Source organism: Neopelma chrysocephalum, unplaced genomic scaffold (assembly GCF_003984885.1).
Source record: "Neopelma chrysocephalum unplaced genomic scaffold, ASM398488v2 Primary Assembly neopelma1_24, whole genome shotgun sequence".
In the NCBI taxonomy this organism is placed as follows: Eukaryota; Metazoa; Chordata; class Aves; order Passeriformes; family Pipridae; genus Neopelma; species Neopelma chrysocephalum.
The window spans coordinates 51,797,214-51,819,269 of NW_020897693.1; the positions used below are offsets into that span (position 1 = coordinate 51,797,214).

General features: G+C 45.4%; 1 protein-coding gene across 1 annotated transcript in view; it reads right to left on the reverse strand.

The window, feature by feature from the left end:
- Positions 1–22,056, reverse strand: part of PRKCH (protein kinase C eta) — a gene marked incomplete at its 5' end in the record, with an annotated part of 93,261 nt that overhangs the window by 65,468 nt on the left and 5,737 nt on the right. Inside the window, 5 exons of the mRNA XM_027698578.1 lie at positions 504–631; positions 1,526–1,655; positions 3,273–3,361; positions 4,882–4,916; positions 5,725–5,875. Coding sequence (XP_027554379.1) covers positions 504–631; positions 1,526–1,655; positions 3,273–3,361; positions 4,882–4,916; positions 5,725–5,875 — 533 coding nt within the window. The remainder of the gene's footprint in view (positions 1–503; positions 632–1,525; positions 1,656–3,272; positions 3,362–4,881; positions 4,917–5,724; positions 5,876–22,056) is intronic.

Here is a 22,056-nt window from a genome sequence, read left to right on the forward strand (position 1 = left end):
GAGATACTGTAGTGAAGAGTGAAATGGCTTCCCCAAGAACACCCAGAAAAACAGTGATGAAGCTGGGAAGAGAACTAGGCCTCTTGCTGAGCTCTTGTTTTGCTCTGTCACAAGCCACACACGCAGATAGAGCATTTTTGCTTGCAGTGAAAGTGAAAAAATGTATGGCATGAATTATATTGACCACCAACTATTTAGGGGCCTTATTTTCCTCTCATTCATGACAAACAGATAAAAGAGTGAATGGAGTCACAGCACTGTGAAACATAAACATATAGCAAAGCAACACCTATAGATTAAAGGCTGCACCAGGGTAAACCTGGATATCAGGCATCCATTTTCCAGGTGAAGCCTTTGCCACAAGCCACAGACAGTAACAACCTACTCCTGCATTCCACCACCCAACACCATCTGTCCTAACTGAAGTCTCTGCACCCATATACAGACTCCATTGTAAATGTTTTAAATAGAGGAGGGAAAAAAGCTAAAAGAAAAAGACTCACCGAATTAGGGGAAATGCTTCCTGGTTGCAGACCCATGCATGCCAAGGTTTTAGCAAGCTCTGCTGAGTTCACTCCACAGTTTGGAGCAACGTTTGCCTGGCATCGGATGTGGACGTTCATTTTACAGACTGACAAGGGTGATGGGAGAGATGGAAAGTAAAAGCAAAGGAACAATTTAAATAACTTGAAGGGATTTACTGCTGAGAAATAATTTAGCAGTTCTGCTTCAGGAAATACACTAATCTGGATCTACTCTGTATCTTTAAACTAGAGGGATTTTTGTCATTGATTTAACTAGAAGCAAAATTAGGACTCTCACAAGAGAATAAAATCCCGAAAATCAGGAATAGACCCCAAACTCTCCAAGTAGGATATCACATTGCCTGAAGCAATTCATAAGCACACATTTTTGAGACACATAACTACCATTGCAGCTAAGCCTGTAGGCACAAATAGTATTTATAATGTCCCAGAATTTGCAACAAACATCCCCTGCATTTTCAGGTATCTAATTTGAAAGACAGTGCTCAGTGGGAAGCAAAAATCATTCTTGCTCTAACTCATGGGCACACACGCACCCTCTTGTGGGAGATGAAGGCAAATGGAGACTGTTAGGATTTTACAGTCTGGATCACTGAAACAAAAACATAACACCAGCACATGCTTTGTCATCAATTAACAGACAGGGTAGTCAGCCTAAAGCAATGACCTCTTTTTCCCCTTTTCATTGCCTTATCTCATTAGCTGAGGAAAAACCTTCAGGTAAAGGGAAAATATGAATGCAGGAAGCAGAATATTTTTAATAATGCAAGTTAAACAAAGCTGTGCTGAGAGTGCAAAGTAGAGCCTTTCTGGCAGCCCGAGATTAAAAAGTAGATAGGAGGTCTTTTTTAACTCTTACAAAGATGAATATTCATTGCTCAGCTCTCTCTTCAAGGTTGCACAAATCAAGCCCACACGGTGCATCGGGAGTCTAAAAATAAATGTATTTTGTGAAAAGGCAACAGTGAGAAGCTGCTCACTTTTACACTGTAGACCCTGTCGCATGATTCCCCAGAGCAAGGACCCGCAGTGGTCACAGAACGTCGGGACTTTGTAGTTGTGGACGCTGAACTTATGAGGAATGTTGATTCCAAACCTCTGTTCGGTCACCTGAGGCACCAGAAGAGAAGCACAGGTTTAAAATTCAAATACACATACATAAGATGATGTTCACATACATACAGACATTTCAGTGCAAAACTAAGGAAATAATTCCAAGTCAGAAAATGTCCTGATCCATCGTCTCACTGAGGTTTACTGCAAGTGAACACTGAATGACCAGCGTCACCTGCTGTGAGCCAGCCCTGCTCTCCTTGGCTGGACTACCTGGCAAAGCAGATTTTAAAATTAGGGCTGTCTAGACCCTAAATTCTTAAAGCCAAGTTAGAATTAGAAGTGTGGATTACCTCAGCACAAGCCAATCCCACTGCAGTGTGAGCAACAGTAGTTTGTAACCACACAGTTTTCAAATTATTGACTTGCATACTATGTGCAAAAATGTAACTTAAGGTCAAACTGTTGATTTTATTAAATTTAATATAGAATAGCTTTTGGACCTCCTCCTAAAATTCTTAATTCTCTTCTCACTGTCCTTGCTATTAACAGGCTTTCCTTTCAGCCACACATTTCATTTTATCACTTGCTCTCATCCCCTTTTTAACCTTGTTCTTTTCCGACTGTAAATCATTCAGATCTCAAAGACACCTTTAGAAATGTTCCATTGACTGAAGAAACCAGCCCCCATTTAGCAAATTCATCACTTTTGACTTTGTTTCTCAACATTCAGATCCTGGTAGGCTGAGGAGAAACACACAACTCCATAAAGAAAAGTCATGGGTGTGACTGGAACAACAAGTTTAAAGTGAACAGTGCCTCCTCACCTTTGGCTTCTTTTAAAGTAGCTTAAATGTGTCATAAACCCTTCATAATCCTGAGAGAGGGGCAAGGATACTCACTATTTAAATTGCACTTCACCCTTAGGCATTTTAACTTATTTTGATCTGGCTTGTCATGGGGTTGTCTTAAGAAGTTCAGCTCAGCAGTTTGGAGGCAAGAAATAACAAACAAAGGCAATTGCATGGCACAAAACACAGGGCTGCCTCATGCATAAGTAGATTTTACTTGATTTTTCCTCAAACAGTTATTAAACAATTTCCAGTTACAGAAATGAGACACGCAATGCACAGGGCAGTTTTAGGTGGGGATGTTACTCCCATCAAATACAGCCAGAACCAGCAAGAAAGAAAACCTGCAGAAACACAAGTTATGCAAGGGTTCTTTGTTACAACATACAGACCAACGGTGTGGAGCAACAACTAAATGGACACTTCAGGTTACCAGAAAAGAAAAAATAGGCATAACAAAGACCGGTGGTTGGCCAGAGAAACCTACATCAAGAAACAGGCACCAAATTTTGATTGCACCACAGTTAATCAGGCAAGAAAATTACCAAGGAAAACAGTGGATTTGCTATTCCTTGATGTCTTCCAATGAAGACACCTTAACTTCCTAAACCAGTGTGCTAGTCCAAACAGTTATTGGCATCAACAAAGGAACAACTGGATGACATTGCTTGGCCTTTACATGTCACTAACACTCTTTCCCACTTTTAAATCCATGAATAACATAGAGTAACATGATAACACAAAGTCTATTGCAGGGCAACCCCAGCAACCCTGACAACCCCAGACAAAGCATGATGACCCAAAATAACCAGCATGACTTTACCTTAAGATCGGTCTTGTTAGTATTGTTTTGGCACGTGCAAGCTGTAACAATTAGGTGGTGGCAGCGCTTGTGTACAACACAGGTGCATACTAGGAAATAAAAGAGGCATGCTGAAAAGAGCTCTTGAAAGACTCAGAACACATCAACCCACCAGCTGGGTTCTTTAAGGCTCAGCTGTATCAACAGCACACAGTAAAGATGTGAAAAATAACTGAATAATCAGTGTCTTGGAATTAACAAAATCTCCTAACAGATCTGGAGACGTATCTTTAACCCACTGCAACAGAAATCCTGCACTGGATCATTCATACAGCCTAGAAAAAGCTGCCTATCAAAAATATGGGTGATGCACACAGAAACAACAGTGTAATTTCTCAAATGAATTAAAAAAATGCTGCTGAAATAACTATCCAGTGAAGAGTGTTTCACACAACATACAAAACCCATCTTAGAGAACACAGGTCTGAGATACCCAGAGTCATCCCTGCATCTCAGTGGCATAGTGCCTCTTAGGTTGGGTATCCAAGTGCATCCTGCCCAGGTTAGTTTGTCTCCGAGGCTCAGTGCAACGCTTGGGTCTGGGAAGCTGGATAACTGCAGCAGAATGGGATAGTGTCTAGGCCAGTTAGTTAGTCCCAATCAAGAGAGCTACTTAGCCCTAAACCTGCGTTGGGCTCTCTCCAAGTCTGAAGATGGCTTGGCTGGAACCAACTTGGATTCCTTCATTCCATAACCCAGCGTGTGCTGCAGACATCACTAAGACCCGTAGCCACTGTCTGCATAAGGAGATTTTTGTAGTGACAACTGCAAACGGCAGATATTTTTCAGGGTCTCACACTATTCTGTTTGTTGCTTTAAGCTTTCACTTACGAAGGGCTACCAATAACAATCACTTCCACCCAGATATTTTATGCAGTGTATCCATTTTGTTTACATGCAGCTTCCTTTCATATGAGGACACCAATGCCCTGTTATACTGCACAAGAAACAGGCTGCATTAGAAGAAGCATTATAATCAATGACCACACACCTGTGAAGCAGGTAATTGTGGGAAAAAGGGAGAGGAAAAGGCAAAAAAAGGGAGAGGCAGAACAATAATTAAATGCAAACAAGCACCACATACATCTACACAGCCATTCAGCCAAACCATGCATTCAGACAAAAGTGCTGTGTCAGCCCACAAACTGCCCTTTGAAGTCACAAAATCCCTAATTTTACTTCATTTGAACTTCATAGGGAGAGAAAGGAAGAGGGTGGCCATTCCAGTAGGGCACTTTATGTCACAACACCCACTGAACACTGCCCTGAAGGGACCCTGGGTGCCTCAAGCCTAGTTGGGTGCTGCATGTAGCCAGTAACTCAGTGGATCCGCACAGGATGAAACACAGCAACCGGACCCCCAGGTGTTTGCAGGAATGTCAGTGGTCACTCCTGCATGCATGCAAGCCTGACAGATGCTCAAATGCACAGTTTTGACTGGCTGGGGAGGAAGAGGAGTGGTGACTTCAGAGAAGCTTGTAACTGCAGGATGTCCCAGCAGCATGGGAAAGCGCTCCCGAAACAGCACATCCTACACACACACACACACTGCAGGAGGGGAGCACCTTACCTTGGCACTGGTATCCCTGCTTCCCAAACACACCCCTGTTCAAAACAAAACGTGAACATAATTTAGCATCAGAAAGACGGTCATCTTGCAGGTTGTTTACAGAAGAGAGAGCCAAAACACAAGAGGATGCCAAATGATCAGATCCCAAGGCAAAACTGCCCAGCAGTAATGGTGCAATCCAGCACAGGGGTGTGAGAGCACAGGAGAGCACTGCACAGGCCATGGCTTACAGGGCAGGCTGCCAACATGCCTGTATTCCCCTTATTCCCCCTCACTCTAATTTCTCAAATACCTCACTTCATTACAACACACACCACACATATTAGATCCCAGCAGCCCACACCCTGTTATTATCTCTCCCACTCCATGTTCTTTTGAGACATATCTACCTTTTTCTCCCTGTTCTGCCTACTCCCCCATGTGCATCACCCCACACCTCACACCTCTGATGGCTTTTCTGTTCTCAGGAGTTTTCTCTAAAATTTCAAGCAACTGTTTTTTTCCTCAGTGTAATCTCAACGTTCCACTCCAGTTAATATCTGGGGTCTTTCTTCAGGTTGCCTCAGTTACTCTTTTCCTCCTTGAAATAACATCTGTGGTTACAAGGCAGGAACACTGCCTCATCCCCACACCACCCCATTCTGTTTCCAGCATCCAAGATTCACATCCCCCCTGGCCTCTCTGCAGTAGACTCCAGTTTGCAGCCTTGCTAAACCTGATGGTCAAGGGGTGTCACATTGGTGGCCCTTGGTAAAGTGCCGGGTGACCGGTTCAGGACTGGGGGTTGCATGTTGGTCCCCAGGGATGGGAGGCTCCAAAACACCCTGTTTGAGCCGTCCTTACCAGATGAACTCCCTGCAGTGTGAGCAGTATGTTGGCTGTCGCAGGTAGGTGGCCATGAACTTGTGCCCGTTCACCTGGTGCACTCGCCTTCGCATCGCCCGCTGGCGCTTCCGAGTGAGGTTCTTAAAAATCCGATCCCTCTGGAGAGTCCCTGCGCAGGGGGTAGGAAGTTAAAAAAAAACACAACAGGGCAACAAAACATTAACATCATCACACAAACTCCTGGTTTTGCCATGGTGTTCAACTCAGGCCCCCAGCATAAGGAGAACATGGAATTGCTGAAGCAAGTCCAGAGGAGGCCACAGAGATGATGCAAGGGCTGGAGCACCTCTGCTATGGAGACAGGCTGGGATTGTTCGGCTTGGAGAAGAGGAGGCTCTGGGAAGACATTAGAGCCCCTTTCAGAGCCTAAAGGTGCTACAAGAGAGCTGGAGAGGGACTTTTTACAAGGGCATGGAGTGATAGGACAAAGGGGAATGGATTTAAACTGAAAGAGAGTAGGTTTAGATTGGATATTTTGAAGAAAGTAATGACTGTGAGGGTGGTGAGGCATTAGCACGGGTTGCCCAGAGAAGCTGTGGATTACACCATCCCTGGAAGTGTTCAAGGCCAGGTTGGACAGGGCTTGGAGCAACCTGGTCTAGTGGAAAGTCTCGCTTCCCATGGCAGGGGGTTGGAACTGGATGATCTTTAGGGTTCCTTCCAACCTAGACCATTCTGTGGTTCTATGATAAAATGTTTTCAAAAGCCATAATTGCACCTCTGGTTTAGAAGTTGGGAGACCACGGTCTAGAACAAGGATAGCATCTGGGACAGGTACAGAAGTTAATTGCAAAGGACCCTTTAGCTCAAAATTACACTTTTCATGTAGAAATAACTGCCTTTTCCTATCTTCTTCTCACTCCTCTCCTATATTGAGACACATCACTAACCTATTAATTCACAAGCTGTAAACAGACCGGAAGCTTAAGGCTAATGAGTTGTTATAACTCACAGCTTTTTGGGCAATAAATCCTGAAAACATGACTACATGTAACCAAATGACCACCTGCTGAGCCAAAGCAGTGCCTTGCTTGGTGAACAGTGTTATACCTTTGGTGTTCTCAGGCTACATTTCTGTATCACCATTAGCAGCACTTTTGCTTCCTGTATTATATAAAAAAAACAGGTTACTTTTTCAATGACTGTTAGTCGTTTCATATGTGCCACACTCAGCTTTCTTTGAAGTGCTCATTTTCCAAAGTTAGATAATATTTTACAGTTCTGGAAAGCAGGGAGCCAGGAATTGCTGACATTCAAATCTGAATTGTCCCCAAATTTACTGTAATTTTAGAAAAGAACAGACTATTTCAGTTGTAAGGGACCCACAACAATCATCCAGTCAAACTGCCTGACTACTTCAGGACAGATCAAAAATTAATATATTTTAAGAGCATTGTTCAAATGCCTCTTAAACACTGACAGGCTGGGGGCACTGACCACCTTTCTAGGAAGGCTGTTCAAGTGTCTGATCAACCTCTTGGTAAAGAAATGCTTCCTAATGTTCAGACTAGACCTCTTCTGGCACAATTTAATATCACAATTTAATTATCTATCAGTATAATTTAATTTTTTCCCGGGTTTAGTTCAGCCATATAACAATTTCCTAGCAAAGCTCAATTTACACAAAACAAGTGACTCTCAAAAGGCAGAACTGAGCTCTAGATCAAGAAAGCCACTCCCATTTGGCAGCAGCCATCTGACACGCACATCCCAGCCAGCTGGTCTCTGGGACCCTCACACAGACCAGGTCAGGCTCAGCTGAGCTTCCCAGATCAAAGCCTCATCTGGGGCACACTTGCCTCAGAGGAAAGAAATGCATTTTGTGGTTTTGAAGTCAGTTGCTTTGCGAAATAAAGGCCCTGGAAAAAAGGGCATTCTGGGGACACACACCGGAGTCTGCTGGAGGTGATTGTGCACCAACACGTGTACTCAGGACTCCTGCTTTGAGCCTGGACTGGATGCAAGACAAAACCCAGCTCTTGCCAAACCCTCTGCATGGGTATAATGACACAGGAAGGGACGGGCAGTCTGCAAACTTCCCACCCATCGGATCATCCCGGAGCGATGGATGGGCAGCAGTACCCAAACACAGCTGTCACCATCCTGCTTATCCACCCACAAAAAGGGGGCAGAGCAATTCCCGGCTTTCAACTAACTTTGCTGATTAACTGCCGGAGGGGAAAAATAGAGGAAAAGCTGTCAACCTGATCAAGGCTTGAAATGCAGGAGTCCCACATCACAGGCATATTTCCCAGTCCTCTTTGTAGGAGTGGAGATAAGGGAAACCATCCTGTCAGTACTGAACGCAGCCACTTCAAGGGGCCGTGAGCCACACGATGTATTCCTCTCTGTGCTCTTGCCACACAGGTTTAGAAACAAAGCCAGCCATAAAGCTCAAGGAGTTTGTTTTCCTGCTGTGTTCTCCCAGCCTTTCTTGTGTTCGTCCCCTCCACAGGCACTAATGGAAACCCATTACACGATGGCATAACTGCGACGTGGAGCATGGCTTGACTTTAGGACAGCTTGGATTTATTTTTAAAACGGAAGCACATGCTATAGATTAGGATTTTCCCACTAAAACACACACGCAAAAAAAGGATGTGGTAAAGGTAATCCAAGCACTTAACAAGACCTGCTCTCTGCTCCAAGCACCTGGGCAGGGACTGGCACAGAAGAGCCTGCCTTTCTAGGGAAGTGCTTAAACATGTGTTTAATTCCCACTGAGGTCAACAGGATTCAGGGGACCACAGGAATTGCCAGATTGAGTCAGAACATTGATCCACCTAGTTCAGCATCCTACCTCTGTCAGTGGGCAACCAGAAACACATGACAGCAAGATGGAGGAACTTTGCAGCTGGGAGATAATCTGCCTCTTTCCCACACACGAGATGTCATTTTGATCTCTGGAAGCGAGAGCTCATTTGCAGAGTTTAATATTCCTTTCAAACATTCAATTATTGCACAAATTCAACAGCCTCATTATCTACCATAGGAAACACGCCTGAGAAGACCTTCAAGAGGTCAACCAGACCATCCTTCTTCCCCAAAAGGCAAATCAAGAGCCAGTTGCTTCACTGAGCCAGAGACTCCTGCAACTTCATGTGAGAATTAAAAAAATAGTAACAATAAAAATATTCCTTACAAAATTACAGAATTTGCCCAACTTCAAATTCAAGACAACATCTCTTTGATCTAGGTTTAAGTAAGCACCTTTTTTCTTGTTTTCCTGGATAAGGGCCAATCACCTCAACTGGAAAAGTGTCCTGTACTGGTGTTCAGCATGTATAGGAGAACTTCTGAGGCATGGAAAGGGAAGCACAGAGTCTGTGAGTGCATGGTGAGCATGTAAATAAATCACCTAAAGAAGGAATCCAGTTACCAGCTTGCTTCATACCAGCTGCTCCATTAGAAGCCCAACAGCTGATGCCCTTTAAGTTCCTGCACTCACATTTAGCAGAGTTTAAGAGAATATGTTCCCAATTTAGCTCATGCAGTTTCTGTGTTTGTTACGGTTCCCATCAAGGACCAGCATGGGATGATCACCTCCCTGGTGCTCTCCCATGCAGCAGAGCCCACACACAGCCAAGAGAAAACCAATCCTCTGCACCAAGAACAGGGGACACTTGGACGTGGCCTGTAAAGCCACTGCTGTGCATCCCTGTGGTTTGCCTGGCTTCAGACACACTGCAACTTTGGAACAGTTCATGCAAACAGAAAATTGACAGTCACTTGCTTTTTCATGGGCAGCAGAAGTCTCCATGCTGCCTGTACTGGTGGATCACACCCATGGCCAGCCTAGAGCCTTCTCCTCTGAGCTGCACTTGGCCTCCATCTCCTGTTCTCCAGCCACCAACGTCTCACACAGGACAACAGGTTCTCTCTTACAGACCCACTTTTCATTAAAACACATGCTACAAGTTGGGTTTTTTTCTTTACTAAAAGCATAACTCATACTTCAAACATAACTCGAATTTCACATTTCCTCACGCTGCTTGGCTGTGTTACCCTGCTAACTTTGTCCAGATGCTGCACATCTTCCAGGTGATCCTCACCCATGATTATGTTCACTTCACATTACACTATAACAAATATAAGTGTTACTAAGCAGGAGAGTGACTTCAGCAAGGCCTGGATTACTTTTCATATGCAATCAACTCTTTTGGGCACTACTCTTCCCATTTCCTGGTGCTGGCTCAAGTGGAAAGGGGAGGGAGAGCCCAGCACAACCTCAGCCATACCTCAGGCCCAGGTGTACCTTCAGGAGACCACCCACCATGTGATCTAGTGGATCTACATATACAACCACATCCCACAGAATAAATCCCTCTCTCTGAGGGCTTGGGCACTCATGCATCCCACACACCACACCGTGGAGCAGGAAGGTTCAGCCCTTCAACAAGGTGCAAGTGATTTTGAAATGGTGGAACATATCACTACCAAAACCTCCTTCCTCCCAACCACCACCCTCTCCAGTCACCAGGAAGGCAGTTCCTCAGCTCACACCCATCACATCTGTTAAACAGGTCCCAGCACTGCTGAGGGAGAGGCTGCAGAAACCATCCATCAACACAGCACCAAAGTCTGCTGCTGGAAAGGTTAAGAGAATTCTTATTGTTCAGCCTGGAGAAAAGGCTCTCGGGTGACCTTACTGCAGCCTCTCAGTACCTGAAGGGAGCCTACAAGAAATATGAAGAGGGACTGTTTACAAGGGCATAGAGTTATAGGATAAGGGAGGAATGGCTTCAAACTGAAAGAGAGTAGGTTTAGATGGCATATTAGGAAGAAATTCTTTATTGTGAGGATGCTGAGGCAACTGGCAAAGGTTGCCCAGACAAACTGTGGAAGCCCCATCCCTGGAAGTGTTCAAGGCCAGATGGGTTTGGAGCAACCTGGTCTAGTCAAAGGTGTCCCTGCCCATGGCTGGGGGGTTGGAACGAGATGATCTTTAAGGTCCCTTCCAACCCAAACCACTCTGATTCTATGACAGGCTGGCCAATGCAGCAGCCCCTTGTGCCTCTCACCTTTGGTGTCAGAGAATACAAAGCCATCAGAGACATTTTTCCCACTCTTGTTTTGCACTCTGGCCAGTTTCCTATAGGATATATATTTTCCTTCTGTACACGGAGAGCATTTTACAAAACAAAGCCATTCTAGACCACTTTAAGAGACCCAGACTTTTAAAAGCCTCTCTGGTAAAGCAACAACTACCATGAATGGTTCAAATGAATGTCCAAATACTGCTATAAAAGTAGACAAGTAATTGCTCAGTGAAGGGAGTTTCCACATCCGTGGTTAAATTTGGACATCTGTAACTATGAGGGATATACTGTGACTGGTTATGTGCAAAAGTAGCTACAAAGTTCAATACTGAAAAGCCTCTTCCTCTTTCCTCCTCTCCACTCATGCTGAACACGTGTGTATGGCAGTGGAAATTATACACACAGCAAGAGAGGAGAATAAATAACCCACCGAGTCGTCTGAGGACATGTGCAAGCACTAGCACATCCTCACCCACTCTGCAGCCTCTAATACCACCCCGCCTGTCCCCTGAGCTTACCTGATCCTGCCCTTCCCGGTCAGAGATCCCCCCCCATTTCTCTCCCTCCCATTTTGTGTTCCAGGGGGTTATTTCAGGCAAATCCTTACAGCAGTGGCAATAACTACAGCAGAAAAACAAGAGGAAGAGCTGCAGGATGAAGTAGGGGATGTGTGGAACTATTTGCCTCAAGTAGTTAAAGCCTGTCAGGTCCCACCTATTGGAAATCAATCTTGCTGCCGTGCTATTGACTGCTGCTGTAACGCTGGTCATCCAGGTACCTCCTGACACATGACAATGTCTAGTGTTACACTCCTGTATGAATCAGTGGGATTTTTCTTTGAAAGGAATAAAGATATTTTAAAAAAGCAATGTAAAAAGCCTTAAAGCAATAATGCTAGTAGATTAAAATTTAATTAAGCTTTTTTTTATTAGTGCCAGGAACAGTAGACATGTTATCCTGTGCTCCCCTGGGAGCACTGCAAGCAAGCTCCCCTTGCACTGAGTGATATACAAGCACAGAGCAGAGCCCAAACATTGACCTTACTGGACTGTAAAAAAGCAAGCACTGAACAACAATCTCAGATCACGCTAAATGCTCATCTAGCCCAAGCCCTACCAGTGAGATGTAGTGGGTGTTTTAGGAAATGAATATACAAACCAGATCAAGTAAACAAATTCACACCCCTGCCCCCTCCAGACATCAGTATGTAGGTGTTCTCTCAATATTTACCTAACAGTGGGCTTCCTCACATCTACTGAATGTAAACTGAGGCTAAACCCAGATGTTTATTTTCCAGGCTGGAAAACATGTATGTTATGACAAAAATCCCTTACTAAGGTTTGGTATCTTTTAATCAGGAGTTTTATCACCATGATCCTGTGGATGGTCAAAACCATGGGAAGCCTTGCTAATTAAAACATTATACACACAACACAGCACTGAAGAAGAAGCTGACAGCCTGACTCTGAAAAGGGAACAGGATTTAAAGGCTACAACCCAAAGTGGTATTTCCATTGCTGACTATTCTGCTTCCCTTAGTATTAGTGCTGCAGAGTAAAAGTCTTGCCTATCCTATTACCAAGCTTTTTCTTCAGTTTCCCTCAAAAGTAACTTGGATCAGTCAGTGGGAAACAGCCACATCCACAGAGTTACCCATAGAGGGTTTCTCTCCTACTTCACGTCTGTCAGAGTTCTTTTCCTTCTGCTCCCTTTGCCAGTCTGTGCACGAAACCATATCAGTTCCAATCCCAGGAGAGGTTCCTTGCAAATCAAACGTGTGGCATATCAAACACAGACTGGGATTTATGTTTGATCCAGCTGCCATTTTGCCCTCTGAAACTGGATAAAGTTTTATATGAAGACCAGAGAAAGCGACAGCTAGTGCAGGCAGCACTATGTTGTCTTCAAGGACTTCAAAGAAAAGTCACAATAATGGGCAGCTCATCTTTTAAACACTGGCTGAAATCTTTTAAATACCTGTAAATACTGTCTGAAAGAGAAAGAAGGAACAACGATGTTCTGAAACAAAAAAATTAGAGCTTTCCCCACTCATGAGTATGAAACAGCCTTATCATCAGTCTTGGAAAAGCAAACATGTAATCATCCGTGCACTGGATCACACAGAACTGTGCACTGGAGGCAAGGTCTCTGTTTCTCATCCAAGTGCTGAAGTAAGGCAGATTCATCTTCCTTGTTTTCCTGCCAGATCTAGGACATGAATTCAGCTCTAAGTGGTTAGCAGCATTTTGAGGACTGAGGCTGAAAGATGATGTTTCAGTGTGGCAGCAGCAGCGAGAACAGGACCAATGAAGTTCACACAACAATACTGATGAGCATGACAGTGCTCAGCTATTGCTACAAAATCCCATTATAGGCTTATGTCTAGAATTACACAATGATGCCAAAGCTCTGGTGGCACCAGTAGGTGAGACAGAAAAGCTGACAGGACATGTCTCTGTGTTTCCCAGGCTTACCAGGTACAGCTCTGCTCCATCCATCACTGTTAACCTAACCTTCTCCTCACCAGCATGGGACTGGGGTTCAGCACTTTTTCGGTTTTCTTCAGTCTTTTGCACTTGGGTAGAGAAGTTCCAGGGAGAGGAAGATGGCACTGCAGAGCTGGAGTGACCAGTATGTGGCTGCTGGGAGCCATCCACACATGCAGGAGGGGAGAGGACTGCAAAGCAGAGGGTAGAGCCCAGTGCTGGGCCTGAAAGAGCTTTTTATCTGTTTGCATGAGTTCTGATAGAACATGAGAGAGCATGAAGAAGGCAGCTTGAGAAACTGAAAACAAGTACCCTGCTGCCACTTCGAGTCTACCAACCAGTTATGAATACCATACAGGTTATCCTGTAGAGTTTTAATCACAATTGCCACACAGGTTTTCAGATGTGCACAGAGCAGCTCAAAACAAAATACTATTTTCCACATCTGGTTTTACAAGTCTTTTTCTGGGAAAAATTGTTTTTAGACGTCTGCCTGTGGATGTTGACAGCTCTGAACAAGGCACTGCAGGGTGTTGCACAAGGCTGAAAAATATGAATGGAAAAGCCTTTCCATTCATTCCTGTACTGAGTAACCAGGAACTGAGCAAATGGGATAGAGAGGATAAAAGATTTCAGCAGACATGAGCGACCCCCTGTCCCAGGTTCTCAGAGATCACTGCATGCCAGAACCCATTTGTGCTTTCCAGGCCACAGGCTGCATAAATGCTGCTGGATGACAAGGAGGGTGTGCTTGAAGGCAACAGCCACTTCCCTGCACTTCCCTCTTCCTTCTCTGTACAAGCACACCACACTGACAGAAGGAAGGGGACAGCCCTATTTGTCACCCTGTGCTTGTCTCTCTGTCAAGAGCAAGGAAGGTTTTACCTGAGCTCCATTTTACCATTCCAACTCTGCAAGTTTTTGCATTCATTTGGAGATGGCAATCTTGGGACCCTTCTGTTTGCCAGAGAGACCAGGCTGGGGTGACAACGGCAGAGAACTGTCTCAGCTTGCACAGAGAGGATATTCCAGAAGAGAAGGATTTTATTTAAAAAGTAGAAGAGGGATTTGAGGGAGATAGGAGAAACCTGAGCACTGAACTGAGCCCATAAGAGCCCTGCACTGGCACTGTGACTGGAAAATCATCTCATATCTGTCCCATACCAAGCAGGAGACACATGATACCCATGCAGTTTGGAAAAGCAAGGTAAATTAGTCCAGTCATATCCAGTGAAATAACAGACAGCTGCTTCCCTCTGACTGTAGCTGAACATGGTTTTCCAGCAAAAACAGAGTCTAAAAGTCACCCCCACCCTACTGTTCCCCTCTCACAATGGAGTCCCCTCCCTACCATCTCAGAACTACCAGTATTTCAACTACTCCATAACCCACTCCTGTCACATTGACCTAGGTAAGAACAAAAAAACCAAAACCCCAACACCAAAAACAACCAAACACCGAAAAAATCCCCAAAACCCCACAGAAAAGCCCTATGATTCAGATTTTAAGTTGACATGCACAAACAGTGAGAAACAGGCAGCAATAATCATCTCCCCTCCTCGGCTAAAGGCAGTCTCAATTTTATCATAAGATCTGCACAACACATCTGCTTTGCAGTCTCAATTTTATCATAAAATAGGTACAATTCTCCTCCTTACCTTAAGATGTGCAAATAATACTAGTACCTTATACTTCTTACTGCATTGCTCATTAGAGCCTTAACAAACCGATTCCTCTCCCTCCTCTCCTCTCCTTACAATCATAATCATTGTTATTTCCTTGTGCTTAGGCAGGCGAATTTTCATTGTAAAACCTCCTGTTAGTCCTTCCCACCTATCAAACTCAAGAGAAAAATGTTGAGATGTGATTTACCAGGGAAGGAAACCATTTAAATACATTATTCATTAAAAACAGGAAAAGAAAACGAACAAAGCAACTTTGATCTTTTCCATGATTAATTCATGCACCAGAAACCCTCCGTGCCATAAGATTTAGAAGATTTCAAACTATGCTGGCAGAAGTAGCAGCAACAGAGTGTGACAGCATTTATAAGTCAAAGCTCCCATCACTTGTGCAAAATCCTGGAGAAAAGCAGAATTGTCAGGATGGGCAAAGAGCAGGGAGATCCTGAACCCTTCCCTGCTCCCGATGCCTCGGGGCTCTGGCCTGTTGCAACCATCAGCAACTCACGTGTTCGTAGGTGGTTCCCTAGTCGGTATCACAACACGCTATTAGGAGGCCCTGCCCACACAGGGAAGCACAAGATCCAAGTTAAACCTATTTTTAACCAGGTGCAGTTGAGAGCTATTTTTAAGTGGATGCTCTGGGGATATCCTTCTTTTGGGCTATGTGGCCAGCTTTGGAATTAAAGTTGGCCACTTTGGTAGTAAAACAAGAGTCTCCACTCAAGGTCTTACACTCAAGTAAATCCCCTTAAAATTCCCACCTTTTTGTGCAGGCACTGCAATTTTCTAGAGACACCAGTTTAACATCTGTCTCAAAGAAGGAGGAGCAGGAAAACACTCTTTATGCAACACGAGACAAAACACACAAAGAAACCAGGATGAACAGAAGGCAAGTTGAAATGGGAGTATCGAGCAGCTTGCACCCAGAGGGATCCAAAGTTTTGCAGCATTTCCACGAACAACAACCACGTTCCTCGACACAGCCACCCCTAGGATGAAACCTCATACCTTCCTCTCTGGGGGCACTGCACCTCTCCATGAGAAGGCAAACTGTAACCCAAAGCACAACTGGAATCTAGTCAGGAATAAATTAACTGGGAGAGCTAATTAACTAGAATAAGTTAAACACTCCCAATTTTTCCCCTGTCAGGGCCTCCGACCGCTGTCGTGCGATGTCTCAGCTTTTCCCCAGGCCCTGGAGGTGCACTTGGCCTTGGGCTCACCAAGGAGGATGACCAACACCTGAATCACCACCCTGCAACATCAGGATTCTCCTGGTGGACTGGTCACCCCAGAGCTGCACAGACCCAGCCCAAGTGGTCCAGCCGCATACTCAGCTCTGATTACACAGTTGATCCCGGGCACTTTTGAGATTTCCATGTGGCAGCTTGCTAACGAGTTCTCTAATTGCAACAGCCTTAAAAAGCAGGTTGTTTACCATGTCGCTCTCCCACGCAGATTCCCACACACCATGGGCTGAGTAAGACGCTGCCGCAGCAAAGCATCTGTCAAAAGAAATAAATTCAGCCTCTTGTATCCCAAGCTTATTGCTACCAGGAAGAGACCTGCCAAAAGGCAGCACCTCTTCTCACCAACACAGTCCCCACCTTGGCAATGCAGCAAGGAAACACTCAGTGCTCGAGTGCTCAGGCTGGCGATCGCACTTGGCTTCGCTGCACAGTCCCTCCTAGAACACTTCTGCAGATGGCACAGACCTTGACTGCTCTGGCACACACACTGCACCCCTCCTAGTGCCAGCGGATTATTATGACTTCCCAGACGGATTTCCCAAGGGCTCAAGGCCAGGGGAGCTGCATGTTCAGGAAACACAGCTGTCCTCAACAGCTTCCCAGCAGCTCCCACAGCCAGACCTGATCTATCCCCCTTCCCCATCTCCTCCCCAACAGGGTTTTCACCCTGCAATACATACTTCTCCATTTCTGAGAGGTGTTTCTGAGATTTCAAAAGCAGATGTCCCGAATTCAAACAAATACAGCTTTGAAAATGCTGGGTGCCACATGGAGAGAGTGCTGCTTGCCTTGGCTCAGGATCATAGAATCACAGAATCATTAAGGTTGGAAAAGATCTCCAAGACCATCAAGTCCAACTTGTGACCGAACACCACCACGCCAACTAAACCATGGCACTAAGTGATATGTCCAGTCATTTTTTGAACACTTCTAGGGATAGCAACTCCCCACCTCTCTGGGCAGCCTGTTCCAATGTTAATCACCCTTTCAGTGAAGAAATTCTTCCTGATATCCAACTTGAAGCTCCCCTGGCACAGCTTGAGGCCGTTTCCTCTCATCCTGTCACTGGTTGCCTGGGAGAATAGACAGACCCCACTTTGCTACACCCTCCTTTCAGGCAGTTGTAGAGAGTGATAAGGCACCCCTGAGACTCTTACTGCAGACTAAACACCCCCAGTTCCTTTAACCACTCCTCATCAGACTTGTCCTCCAGACCCTTCACCAGCTCTGTTGCTCTGAATATGTTGAGAAAGGGAAGGACTCACCAATTTCAACAGCTCCATAATGGCCACCAGTGCCACCAGCCACTTTCATTCTCACAAATGGGTGGCCCTTTCCACCAGGTGTAAGAGCAGCAGCAGTAAGTACACACCCTGCCTCCCCACCAGCTCTCCCATCTCACTCCCCTCAATTAAGAAACAAGCAGAGGTGGGTGAGCAGGAAGACAGTAACTTTCTCCAACAGCTTGTGAGAGACACCTAAAACGTTCACCTCTTCTCATCTTTCTTCTCAGTACCTCAGTGGGAAAGGAACACACAGGGAGGGAATTTAAGTTCAAATGACAGGAGATGACAGCCAGCCTGCAGTTTGATGGTCACAACAGCCCTTACACAGATTTAAGCTGTTCTCACCCCATACAGCACCCTGCCTTCCTTCCAGCACACCCTTCCACACATTTTCCAGCCAGATCTGTCCCAACACATGGGACACAGGGTGCCTCTATACAGCCAAGGTGTGCAGTGGCCTTCATGTGCAAGTTATCATCAGCCCTTTGAGATGCAATAAGGGAGTCTTTCCCCAAACGACTTGTTCTTCCCACTCTACCTCTCATTCACAAGTGAAATGCAGAACAGAGACAATGTGGGTAAAAATGTGTGTAGGACCAAACTGAGGCCCCAGATCCCTCACCCACCACCTCAGCACTCCGATCTGGGAAGGCTGGAGAAGAAACATCTTTCTGCCTTTGTCCTTGCTGACCTGCAAGTGTGATCTGCAAGACTGTATTGTGAACATATAGGAAGGATAAATTTTAGACACAAAAATTCAGAATTCTCTGACTTCTGAGAGTTTCGTTTTCTAATAAAAATTCTTCAAATTAAGAGGTTTCTGGTTTTAAGGCAATTACCTACATTTTACAAACAAAGAAAACTATCATTGGAAGCAAATTCATCTGCTGGAACTGGAGCAGCCTTTCCCCTCCACAATCCCAGCTCACCAGCATGGCTGTGGTCTCACACAGCTTCAGGGAGAGAGGAGAGTAATAACAGGGAACACACACTTCCTAGGAAAGGACTGTGTGCTGCTGTGCCAGTACAGCGATGGACAGACACTTGCTCAACAAGTCTGACAGCTAGACGGCAGAAAAGAGCTGAGATTCTGGGATTAGAAACTGTTTCAGATTCTAGCAAGAAACAGGCTTTGATGGTCACAGCTATGCTGCTGCTGCAGCCTTTCCTTGTCCCCCACAGCTCCTCTACAATCCATCTGTCTGTATTTTCCTCCTCTCTCTCACCTTCTTAAACTTTCTGAGTTTCTTTAAGCTGCTTCTTCCTGACAATTCCTGTCCATACCCACCCATCACCACTCCCCAGACCAGTCTCCTACATCCTTCTGTCTCTCCTAATATTCCTTTTCTCTGGCCTTCTTCCCACCCCTTTTGTCTCTATTTCTTCTCCAATCAACTTTTCTCAGTGTTTCCACCATTCACTGTCCTTGCCCTGTGTCCCAGCAGATGGGGCATGGAGAGCAGGACACCAGACCTCTTGCCTTCCTCCCTCCCCTGCCCCACCGCTGGGGCTCCCCCTCCTGCCTCACCACAGCACCCTGGGCTTGTGCTGAGCTCAATCAAAAGATAGATCTGGCCCCAAACTAACCCACAGCCCTGCTCCAGCTTTGCTCAGTTTCCCAGTCCAGCCAGCTGGTACAGAACTGGCCCCACTCAAGGCGGCCCAAGGGACACTTGAGAGCATCCTTTTCAGACAGACAGATTTACCCTCAATCATGAAAGTGCCTCATTCCCATAAACCAGCAGTGTTGGCATGGCCAGCAGGAGCAGTCAGTGAGGTGGGAACCTGCTGAGTGCAGGGGGTGTCCACAGCACTCAAAGCCACGCTGATGTCATGCAGTTTTTCCCAGATCAAGAATGAGCAGATTTTTCCCCAAGAGCGGAGAAGGCAGACGGGGATGGCAGAAACTTCCATCCCTCCCACTCTCACCTCTGCCAAGCTTGAGGTCACCCTGGCAAAACATCAGGATCTCTTCGCTCAAAGCTCTATTTTAACTCAGCATCTCATTCGGGAAAACAACAGAATCATTGCTGCTGCAGCACTCCAGGAAACAAAAACATCTGGCACTGAAGAGCAGGAAACTCATTATTTTATGCTGGGCACACTCAGGAACAACTTAAAAACTTAAATTGCAAGTGCAAATATTTGCCTCCAAAAGCACCACTAGAAGATGAATTCTGCTTCCTACAGCTCCGTGCCAGCTCACCCAAGGTTGAAGACCCTGTTCTGCTTGGCTATTTGAGAGATCTTGCCCACCTCCAGTGAGGTGCAGGACTCAACTGACACAACATCCCTAACACGCAGCAGACTGATGCTGCTGGTCCTCCTCGTGTCTGCAGAGCCAGTGGGAAGCTTGGGTCTCCCCACAAGCACTAAAAATGCCTGAATAGCTTCCAGGTAAATTGAGGGAATTAAATACTGTGACACAACACCATTTTGTTACCTCCAGGTGACAGGGACTTATGGACACTGGACAGACTGGGCTGCCAGACACCCAGACACAAGGAAGATCCTTGACTGTGGTGGTGCCACCTAAATTAGGAGTCTCCTCTAGCAGCCAGAGTTGACAGACTTGGATATTAAATGGGATACAGCCTAATTTGATAGATGGTGAAGGTGAGGTTATATATATATATATATATATATATATATATATATATAAAAACCAGTGTGGTTTTGTTGGTATTTTTTCTCCAGTTTCTGGTACAGATTTACAGAGTGACCCTAGGTAAACCACTGGAGTTTTTGGACAGCCATTTACCTGTTTCATCAGTCAGGTACCTCACAAACTGTGGTCTGGAGAAATTCAGGCACAGGCATGAGGTGTGCTAGTGTATGGAACAACTCCCTTTGTCCCAGTCCAGAGCATCATCCAGATGCCCTTGACCACAATGGGTCCAGAGAGAGATGGCCATGAAACAGCATCCCCCAGCACAGGGTGCAGCAGTCAGGGCTGCTGCCATCATCCCTGGCCACAGGATCACAGCACTGACCTCCCATAGCTTCATGTTTGTCTCCTTCCACTCCACATTCACCATCCTGCTCCACCGCAGCACAAACACCGGCTCCAGCACAGCCCTACCCTCCAAGGCCAAGGAGATAGATTTAAGCTCCTCTGGGAACTCCAGTCACCTCTTCCAGGAATCACATTTAAATAAAGCAAAAAAAAATCTCTGTTCCTCATTACAGCCAGGAACACTGAAATCCCAGAGCAGATTGCAAGCTTGCATATTTATCTCTAGGCTTCAGAACCCAGACAAAACACAGCCCACTGAGGAAGTGAAGTTAACCCTGATATCGCTGCTTGCTGCATTTTTGCAGTGCCTGGATTTCTAAGCAGTTGGCAGATCCTGGCAAGACATGAATTACTGACAAAACCCTCTCAGCATTAGACATACTGCAATAGCTGTGGTACTCAAATGGACTATTTTCCAAGAAGTAAAGGTAGTCTTGTGGATATGCAGCAGGCTGGGGTGCTGTTCACCTCCTGGTCTGTGTTAAGAGTCCCTCCATAAACACCAAGCAAACCACTTCATTTCCCAGGGCCTGGATCTTCCAGCAATCAGGAATAAACAGTTTTGTTTGCTTTCCTATTGGAATAATTTTTCCTGTGAAAATTCAGAATTTACCATACTTGCCATATTTTTTTTTTTTAATGGAGGAGAGGCATATGTGAGATATCAGAGTGTCAGGGTGCAAAAACACTTGGGTTCTCTCTGCAGTATTTACATGTGAAATGCAATATGCACATTTTGAAGACTTCTCTTTGAAAAAGAAAAAAAGCTCATGGAGGCTTCAGGACAAAGAGCTGCTCTTGCTCCCGTTAGCTTAGCTGACACACCTCTGTTGGGGTGCAGGTTTGCAGAGTGTGACCTCCAGGAGAGCAATGCCTGCTCAGGACTTCAAGATCAGCCTCTGGATACGTTTTAACCTGACTGATCTTCCATCAAGGCTGGGGATCCACTGAAGTTCACCTGCCTGCCACACAGAGATGCACAGCACTCATCGATTACATTCCTGGTCTCTGCAAGGGCTCAATCTTCTCCAGGGTACATTTAGGGTATGTTTTCTCCCCCATGGAGACACTGACATTGTTCTGACCTGTTTCCACGTGGAAATGAAGAGTTGAAACAACATGGAGTGCATCTGGAAATGCCTTGCCTGCAGCACGCACACATGGGACAAGTGTAAAGCACTTGAAAAAGTGTAGGCATTGGAAAAAAAATGCAAGAGTATTGAAAAACATCTCCTGCTGCTCTCTGCCACGAAAGACTTTGGGCTAGACATTAAAGACTTCCATGTTCTCAGACTGGGAACCAAAGATAGCAAAAGCTTTCTTTATCCCATTCTGTACTGATACTGCCTATATAGATCAGGAGGTTCGCTAGACGGTGTCTACTACATCTCTAATACTCTGCTTGAGCTAGTAAACCAAAACAGAACAATAGCCCAACTAGCCAGGGGATGAGAACAGGACATTTTTCATTCCTGGTTCCTAGTTTCTAATAATTATTCCCTTAACTAGAAAAAAATCAGGCTGAAAA